At 32.6% G+C, this 10,103-nt stretch overlaps 1 protein-coding gene and 1 pseudogene across 1 annotated transcript; both read left to right on the top strand.

The window, feature by feature from the left end:
- Positions 1–830: 830 nt before the first annotated feature.
- Positions 831–3,482, top strand: LOC145597990 (uncharacterized). Its single transcript, XM_081654274.1, has 8 exons — positions 831–965; positions 1,144–1,293; positions 1,412–1,509; positions 1,970–2,042; positions 2,136–2,196; positions 2,284–2,369; positions 2,477–2,566; positions 3,266–3,482. Exons 1-8 carry the CDS (start codon positions 876–878, stop codon positions 3,326–3,328), a joined length of 711 nt encoding a protein of 236 aa, XP_081510400.1. The 5' UTR covers positions 831–875; the 3' UTR covers positions 3,329–3,482.
- Positions 3,483–4,688: 1,206 nt separating this feature from the next.
- LOC145598018 (pectinesterase inhibitor 9 pseudogene) lies at positions 4,689–5,813 on the top strand (annotated as a pseudogene).
- Positions 5,814–10,103: the final 4,290 nt, after the last annotated feature.

Genomic DNA, 10,103 nt, shown 5'->3' with positions numbered 1-10,103 from the left:
GTATGGTCAAACCGTTAGGAGGGGTGTATAATGCTGCAGTGCTGCTCACTATTATTGAAGATGATTAGTTATTGGTTGGCACGATTGAAGATGTTGAGCTGTTTTTTTTTTTTTTTTTTTTTTTTTTTTTTTTTTTTGAAGGAATGTTGAGCTGTTTTATTATAACATACAAAATTGTAAATGAAAGCTACCCGTTATAAAATTGAATGTTAATATTAATTAATTCTTTGATGCTATCCATAATCCATCAAAAGTCCAATAACAGTAATGGGTCTACTACGAAACAGGCCTCATTTGTATCAACTAGGATTTACTAGCCCATGGGTTACGGAGTCCAATTCGAATTACAAAGTCTTACTATGCACAACTTCTTCTATGGAACCTGGTCTATCTTGAATAGCTATATTGCGCCTATACTTTTGAATATTTAGTAAAAATATTTGAATAATTGCAAATTATAAATATTTAGTAAAAAAATTTTGAACATCGCAAATTTTAAACATTAAATAAAAATACCTAAACAATCAATCACAATGTACAATGCATATACTTTTGAACAGTTAGTAAAAAAAATCTGAATAATTGTGTATGGTCCATCTATTCTAGATAGACCAAGGTGCACAATAGACTTATTGTCTTACCATGAATATATCGTACAAATTGCGATGGCATATGAATATATCATCTTAGCCCACAAAGTCGGCCATATTTTAGGCCCACTCAAATCCTTATTGGGCTCCTTATTGGGCTAGGCCCGTCCAAAAAATATCTGCGGTAGTTTTATTTATAGCTAAATTTAGAAAGGATAAGAAAAAAAAAAAAAAAGTATATCCGTTAGATAACAAAGAAACCAATCTTTAAAATCATCATCATCAATGGCTGCTCTGAGCTTCGGAATAGCTCACTTACGCTCATTCCCTAACTCAATCAAAGTCCCTTCAAGGCCCAAAATTTGTTGTGTTTGGGTAAACTATTCTTCCTTTCTCTCCACTTTTAATTGTTTCGGGCTTAGGAAAATGATATATACAGCCTTAAGGGTCGTAAATGTAGTCGTAGTTAGTTAGTCGAGCATTAATTACACTACTCGGCGCATGATTTTGTTAAAATTTGACAGAGTAATTTTATTGTTTTTTGGAAAGGAAGGATCCAGAAGGGGTATTCAAAACACCGGCCCAAGCAGGGCATATAGACAGGTTGGAATTCAAACGTCGGTTTGAAAAAGATGCTGATGCTAAAGATGATTACGAACGTCATTTAAGAGAAGAAAAGGAACGTCGAGAAGCTCTTCGTCAGGTTATTTACTTACTAATACAGAATACTACTTATTATTTCAAGTTTCTTTCTACTTTGTATGAATTCCTCTTATTTGTTTTATGATGATTATTGGATTGGGTTGAATTTTGGATTTCAGTCTCGGGTTATTCCGGATACGGATTCGGAGTTGATTGAGTATTTTCTTGATACTGAGGCTCAGGAGATTGAATTTGAGATTGCTAGATTGAGGCCAAGGTAACTTTTCTATGAATTTTGTTATTGGTTGAGGTTGTCTTTTTTGAATCATGTTATGTTACAACTTCCATGTTGATATATGTTACTTATGATGTTTATATTGGATTTCTATTTATCTCAAGGATAGTTACTTGTGAATTTAAGGAAAATATGCTCTTTTCATTGTGAATAAAATTGTTACATGGAGTATTATATTAGGATGTTCGGAAAACTACCACCTTGTTATCCAATATAGATAATTTTGTCATGTCAGTATATTGTGGTGCCTTTTTTGAGGAATAATATTGTAGAATTTTTTAGCTATTTTGAGCCTATTTGAAGTGAGCATTTTGAGCTCTAACCTATTGAGGGTCTAAGGCACACTTTCAGTTGTTTTATATAGTAAATTGCTTGCTCACTTTATAAGAAGATGTTTCACATTAAGATATAACAACAATACTATTTCTTGCTGAATTTGCAGGTTGAATGATGGATTTTTCAGACAATTACAATCTGAAATAGGCCAGCTTCGTTTTGCTATGGCTAAAACTGAGGTGCTTTTTTGAATAAATTTTATACTGTATACTTGATACTGTAGTCGACATCAAAATTAAGTATGATGTACTAATCTTTACTTATTTCTGCAGGAAATGGAGGACAGATTGATTGAATTGGAGGCATTGCAAAAGGCTCTTTCAGAAGCATCAGGTCTGTTAATGTTAACCTTAGATGATTATTTTTCGATAGTCCTTTGCACGTTAAGCTCATTTGTTTAGGTCCTTTGCTGCTATGCAGAAGCATATGATAAATTGCAGAGTGACCTTGTTAAAGCTAAGCAAAGTCTTACAAAAATCTTCACTTCCAAGGACGTAAACTCTACTGTATGTACTACGGAGTATACTTTTGACACATTTCTGAATCAAACCCCTCTTTAATGTAAAATCTTTATTTGGTCATACGGATTCATGTCATTGTCCTTACTGTGCAGTTATTGGAGATGGTTGAGCATAATGAGCTGAATATTTCTTTGGTGACACTACTTGATGAGAACATAGCAAGTGCACATCGAAGTGATCAGGTATGAGTCTATGAGAGGTTTAAGCAGTAGGAAATTTTTTCGTAGAATGCAAGCCTAGTCATTCTGTATTTCTGTCTAAAATTCATTAGTGGTGTTTTTATAACAGGACAAGCTACATTGGTTAGAGTCTAGCTTATAAGATAATGAGTAGATATATTATACATGATCGATTTGCCTAGCCATTATCCGAAAACATCATGAGGGTGATACTCATTTGATCACACATTTTGGAAGACAAATTAGCAGGGATTCTCTAGTATGAGTTATGCAGGGATATTACTTTAGTAAAGGAAAAGTTTAGGATCAGAAAACTGAATTTTGGTGACAGAAAACTGCAGAACCAGAACAACTGAGGTTATAGGATTCTGAACTTTGTTCTATGTTGATGCATCCTACTGATTGATTCTTGGTAATGTTAGATGGTAGTGCATTTCACCTAGAAGTGGCCAAAGGGCCAGCATAGGCTCAGCACGGACTGACTTGGACCTGTCCACCAAGTCACCAACTTCATGGACTAGTAGTTGATCTTATTGTTGGGAGCACAAAAGTCTAATGCCCAAGTGTAAAATAAGACCAAAAATGTCACAAAGTTGGCTCAAGATTGGACTATAGTCCAGTCCATAGGAATGTTTATTTTATCAATCCCTGCTTGAATAAGATTTTGCAAGCTAACAAAGCTGATTCTGATTTTCTTTACAGAAGCAAGCTGCAGAATACATGGAGAAGCTTCGCGCATCTGTTATCAAATATGTAACAGTATAGAATTTCAGTGAATTGCAAGAGCATTCTTCTTCGATCATCTAATATATGGGGTATATAGTTTAGCATTTCAAGCTGAGGCTATGTAAATTCAAAATTTTCACAAAATTTTGGTGTAAAGCAAAATTAATATTATTGATGACTTGAATTTCGGGAGCATTTTGAGGTACTGATCAATGATCATGTGTGCAATTATCCTAGATAAGGCATGTAGAAGAGATTTTCCTTGCAAGATATCACAATCAATCTTCAGATATTGCAAGAACAAGGATTCTGTTTTACTATGTACAGTACATAAATTGGGCAACGGCTTTTCATCTATCTGTGCAAAACATTTATATCTTATACTTTCAAAATTTTTCTTTTTATTTTATTTTATTTTATTTTTCCAATTAATGATGAACAATCTAATATACTCCGTACTTATTAATCGTCAACAAAAGGAGTATTTAATTTAATTCTTATACAACTAACATTACAGATTTACAGCTAGAACAACAATACTTAATCAAAATTAAAATTATAATTATTTAAAAAAAAAAAAAGATGTTTGTACCTAACTTTTGATTTTGCCACCAATTAACATTTTTCATCCATCCATTTTTCTATTGATCAAAACATGGCCTTGTTTGGTTTACAACTTCATTATTCGTGTTAGCTAATTATCTGAAATGACTGTATACACAAGTAACACAACAACCATACTAATACAGAAAGGCTATGCCTATGTATGGGGAATAGTTGGAAACCGAGCCGACAAACCAAACACTATCCAAGCAATAGTTTCAATTTAACTCCTTTTAATAAAGAAAAGCTAAAAAAACAAGTTTTTAAAAAAATACATTTTGAAACTTTATTATTTGGACCCACAATGGAAAACTTGAAGTTGTTCTTGTTCATGAATCATATTATAATATTAATGACGCACCATATTACATGAACATGACATGCTACATTCAGCTGTAAACTAGTAATAACTACACATTTTTACTTCCAGAAAATTCATCAATCACACGACTCACAGTACACCCTAGCAAAGTTGCACATCATGATTACTACATACGTTGGATTAGTGGGCTCTACTTATCTATCCCTCCTCTGTTCTCATCATATCGTCTTGCTATAATGTCTTTTTTTTTTAAAAGTTATCCCAGTTTTGATTTTATTTACCCTGTGAATATATCTAATGGGACGGAAAAAGTACTAGGAAACAAAGTTCGTACCTAGTAAAGTAGTAATAAGTAGTCTCTCAAAAAAGAAAAAAAAAGAAAAAAAAAAAGAGGAGTAATTTGTAAAGTTGATCCAAGATACTCTCCAAAACTGATTAACACTACATACTGTCAAAGAAACATTAAACAAATAACAGTCCACAAAAGAAGCCAAAATAGACAGACAAACCAAACTTTTTTTACCAGATAATCTTCCCATATTATATACCCCTAAACCCCCTTAAAAGTTCATATCACACAATCAAAGATACTCAAACCAATAAACCATGGAAAAACCAATATTTACTCTCTTCCTCATCCTTTCTTCCCTCTTTTCTATACTCTCAACAACCATAGCACACCACCCTCCAAGGTCTCCAACTAAGCACACTAATAAACATCCCTCAAGTTTCATACAATCATCATGTCGTGCCACGCGATACCCTCCTCTTTGCTACCATAGCCTATCAGGCTTTGGTAGCAAGATAGGCCGAAGCCACCGCCAACTAGCCTTAACCGCGTTGGCGGTGAGCTTATCTAAGGCCAGATCAGCTGCTCGATTTGTTTCACGAATGAAAAATGCTAAAGGGATCAAACATAGAGAGTTCGAGGCAGTTAAAGATTGTATCGATACTATGAGTGATGGGGTTGATCAACTAACACGTTCGTTTGCGGAGCTTGCGAATTTAGGGTATACTAATGGGGAAGATTTTATGTGGCATATGAGTAATGTTCAAACTTGGGTTAGTAGTGCGTTAACTGATGAAAGTACTTGTGTTGATGGTTTATCGGATGGACATAATAAAGGTGGGAAAGTTAAGGGTGTTGTTCAAAAGAGGGTAAATAATGTTGCTCAACTTACTAGTAACGCTCTTGCTTTGGTTAATCGTTTTGTTTCTAGGTATAAATTTGCAAAACTACATCTGTAAAATATTCTTAATTCTTGGATTAATTTTGTTTTTCATTTCTTTTTGGAAGTAATTAATAATTTGTGAGCTGTGAAGTACAAAGTTTAGTGACTGAGCTTTTACATTCTGCTGTTTTGAGTTCTCTAAGATGTTGTGATTTGGTACTTTAATCATGTTGTAATTGTGTGATAAGTACTTGTGTTGTTCTGTACTCCCTCCGTCTCTATTTGTTCTTTTAATTTGTAATCGCTTGAGGAAAAAATTAGACGGAGGGAGTACAATTGTTGATCAAAGTTGAATACTTGATGAATTGGTTTGTAATGTTTGTAAAACTTCTACGAAATTGCAAGAACAACTTTAGCTTTTGAGTCATTAATGTTGAATTTGTGCATTTATTTCTTTTCAAATATTTAGGAATACATTCACATCTATAGATCTTAATTATTCATGACCGACCTCATATATAGTATATATGTTCAATCTGGCGCAATCCCTAACCCCTAAACCCCACAAAAGAGAAAAAATAAAGTGGGTGGAGAGAGACCTACAATTCCCACTACTAGAAAAGGTGCAATATAATCCTGTGACTTTGGTTTGTTGGAAAGTATGGATGTCCTACTGTCCAAATCCTTAATACTTCGTATAATGTAAGCTTAATCATGAGCTTTTTCGGGTTTTCTTCCGTAAATTATTCTAACTTAAGATGATCTCATGGCATAACATCATAAGAACAACGAATTTTTTTAAATACTTCATCTATTTCTTATGTCCTATATATGAATACTCCGTATTAATGTTGTGTCCTACCTTGACCTATACGAGTATTCATTCGTGTCTTACTCTATATGAGTAACTTTTTATCCGGAAAATTATATATATTATCACAACTACGACTATTACAAGACATTCAACTGATCGATCCAGTGATACCAAATCTAAGTGACTTATTTTAGTGGGATTCTTCAATCATGTTAGCATCTTTGTTTGTTTTCGATGTGGCGAATATAATCAAGTTTATGCTGTTATGGGCTTGAGGTATAAAGGTCAGTTTATTTGATTTTAGTACCAAGTTGAGCTATAAAGAAATAGACTGTGAACTGTTGGAAATTGGGTTTATCCCCATAAAATAATTGAACTCAATTGGAGTATTCAAATATGATTGCTTGTTTTTTCAACTGGGATTTGTACTTATTGTGACATGCAAGACAATTAGACGAAGGTCAATCAAACAATTTTTGTCTTCAATAGTTCAATTTTTGGCCTTAAAATCTTTATATATTCCGCAAATTGCGGTATGCCATTAGTCACTGATAAAACATGTATTATGTATAGTTCTGAGATTGGCAGTACATATATGCAATATACTTAACATGATCGGATCTACAAGTTATGAACACAACGTGTGCACGACATATGTGACACATCTCTATTTGTATGTTAACCTTTTTCTTGATGTAAAGAGAATCGCATGAACAATGATATAATATAATTATTTTGATACAATGTTCTACCAAAAGTATTAAGGCTAGTGTGACATTACATAGGTACCTAAATTTTTGTAGGAATTGTATGACTAATATTTGAATGAACAATGGAGCCCTTCTCATATCAGGGGCCGTATTTAGTATGTTTTCAATTTAATTAACTACTCTCGCTCTTGAGTCACAAATTTGGAATCTATAAAGTTCAAAGTAAAGTACTAGTATTAAGTATATGGTATTATAGTGGGTCATACACTCAAATTAGGACCAAAGAGATGACCCCCATTAATTTGTGATGCCAAAAAAATCTTAAATAGTGAAGGTGAGAGGGCCACCTCAGATGGAGTGGGGAACCCTTACAAAGACCTTACCAATTAAATTGGATTGAATTCGATTTCGATTAGGATGGGTTATAGTATGACAAGTCATATACATCTCGTTTTATAGTTTTTTTTTACCCTGGTAACTAACTAAAAGATTTTTTTATAAATTTAAAAATTCGCACCTCAAAGTGTTTCTGGTAGGTTTTGATCCCACAACCTAACTATATATTGTAAAATGAAACCATTTCAATAGCAATTTTTTTTTTTTTTTTTTTTTTTTTTTTTTTTTTGGGAAGAACCTTTCCAATAGTGGTTGAAGATTATATTCATGCAATTACGATGAAATGAGTCACTATCAATTTGGTTCAAATTGGGTTAACTTTGACCTTGGTCGAAAATGAGCTATCAAGTTTTGGATATCTCAAATTTGAATGAGGTCACATAATTAAACTTACAAATTTGCAAAGTAACTCATACTTGTATAAGGCCCTGTTCTTTTGAGCTTCTGGACAGAGCAGAGCAGAGCAGGGCAGATGGAAGCAGCTATTTTTAAGTACTATTTTTAAGCATAGCAGAGCAGAGTAAAGCAGCTCTAAAGAACGGGGCCTAAGAGTAGCAAAGAGAAGGTTCGATGCATTGGGATTGGACGTTTGGTAGGTTGGCCCATTTGATAAAAGTATTCTCCAAATGATCTACGCTTTAGCCCACTACTAGTAGACTTGGACAATCGTATTGGGCCTTACATTATTTTTGGACCAATTTTATACCAGTAAATTAGTAAGCAGATGATAGATTACTGATTTTAAAATATTCACATTATCATGTTGCTTTTACAAATCTATAATACGTACTAGGTACTAGTCGTACTACGTACGTTAATATGCCATGAGTATCTAGACAAATTGACAAAGTTATCATTTGGCTAGATAATATTCATGCACTTTGTGTTCTACGGAGTTGACAATAAGATCAGTCTTTATTTGGAAGAGCTTTGTTTCTTAGTACTTATAAGTTATAACATTTTAAAAATAACGCCTGTTAATGTACAACTATTTTACAATTACGTCTACATACTTAGCTTATTATAAAAGTTATTAATGTTAGCATATATAAACAGTGCAAAAAGTCAAAACATAACATATAAGAAAAGATCGAAGTTAGTCAACTCACCCGAATTGCAAGTTGAGTAAGAAATTATCAAGGTGGGTGACCCTAATAATCGTTACAATAATATGCAGATCGAAGTTAATAGAAATTAATAGGTACTGCCTTAAAAATTGGGTTACATTATGTGCTGTAGATAAGCATGAATATAAAGAATACAAGATTTTTTTGGCAAACAGATTAGAACAATCTCCGACATAGTACTACAATTTGATATCTAAGCTATATATTAAGAATAATTTTATTTTATAAGAGTATTAATTAATATTGGTATTTGTAGCTGTACATTAAATGGATGCACGAAAACTTTGAAACTAGGAACTTTCTTTATGTCTGCTTGACTCACTTCACTTGTTAAAAGGACAAAACTGTGTATTACTAAAACCTTCTTCTTACACTTTTGTCTGTATTTTTGTTCAGTTCGAAGTCATACCACAAATGCATACGCATAAATTATTAGCTAGCCTAGATTCTTCTAATGTATATATCCATTTTTCAATTTCAAAAGTCAAACAATGAACCAATTATTGATGATTTGACAGGGCTTCTTTCATGTCGAATTACTGCATAAGACACATCGTTTACTCTTCTATCTTTAAACAATCAGTTTAAGTCGTTGACATTTAATGGCCATTTAGTTGAATTTATAAGTACAATTTTGTAAGAAAAAACTTGTATAATTGTAAATTTATATTATTTCTCACTGCTTTAGTGATGTATAGTTGTGTACATATAATTTATACATAGCGAGTGGAATAAAAAGGATTGACTTTGTATAAGTACAATACCATGAATTAGTAATGTCTTGGTCATGAAATACTAGATTATATTTGACTATTTGCGGTAGAAACAAAATCTTTGACCAATAGTCTACTCGTATGTTCAATTTTATGAAACTACTTTTATAAATTTAATTTCATGAAACTATAATAAGAGTATACCATCTACAAACTTATCCACCAGAAGTAAAATGTGATCTATTACAGTATTATTCATCAATTTCAAATATCAATGCTTTGCTTAAGAAATCATTATATATACTCTATCATTCTATATATCAATGAAATGACTAGCAATTTACTAGGTAATTAAATGCATGCACACATAATTTGTAAGAAAACCTTTGAATGAACCTGTTAAAAACTCCATGGTAAATAGTTGGTGATTAGTAAATTAACAGTTTAGGAGTTTAGGACTTGATCTTGCTTATAACTTACTCTGTAACAGCTGTACGTACGTAGTTAAGGAGTTAAATCAATTAAGATTCAAAGTGAGCGAGCTAGCAACTACTGCACTGGATCTTTGAGAAGGAAGAAGGTTCCAGATTATTAGTCCTATGTTTTGGAATCCTAACCTGAGCATAATTATGTTTAGTTGTTTACAAGTCAATGATCAATGGTTCTGCTCACCCAAGAACCATAAATTACCATTATTTTATGGGTAACTTCGTAGCAATTTATGTATTTTAATATAAGCAAGGGTTGTTATACTACTCCCTCCGTCTCAAAAAGAACGACCCATTTGGCCAAAACTTTGTCCCAAAAAGAATGACCCATTTGCATTAAAACACCCACCAATTTGCTACAATATTGGTGCAAAATTAGCTTTCTCATATAAAAATTTGATTTTCCGTGTTATTTTATTACTTTCTCTCTTTATTTTTTTACAAACCCTATGTAAATTTATCTTTCCAA

The sequence above is a fragment of the Chenopodium album genome, chromosome 20, assembly GCF_948465745.1.
Source record: "Chenopodium album chromosome 20, dcCheAlbu1.1, whole genome shotgun sequence".
NCBI lineage: Eukaryota > Viridiplantae > Streptophyta > Magnoliopsida > Caryophyllales > Amaranthaceae > Chenopodium > Chenopodium album.
The sequence above is the reverse complement of the archived record's forward strand: the minus strand, read 5'-3'. Positions and strand labels throughout refer to the sequence as shown.

What these genes read in the sequence shown, in the direction of transcription:
- LOC145597990 (XM_081654274.1), top strand. Translation starts at nt 876, where the DNA reads ATGGCTGCTCTGAGCTTCGGAATAGCTCACTTACGCTCATTCCCTAAC. An exon ending in GTCGAGAAGCTCTTCGTCAG is followed by an intron (nt 1,294 to 1,411) that starts GTTATTTACTTA and finishes TTTGGATTTCAG; the next exon opens with TCTCGGGTTATTCCGGATAC. An exon ending in TTGCTATGGCTAAAACTGAG is followed by an intron (nt 2,043 to 2,135) that starts GTGCTTTTTTGA and finishes TTATTTCTGCAG; the next exon opens with GAAATGGAGGACAGATTGAT.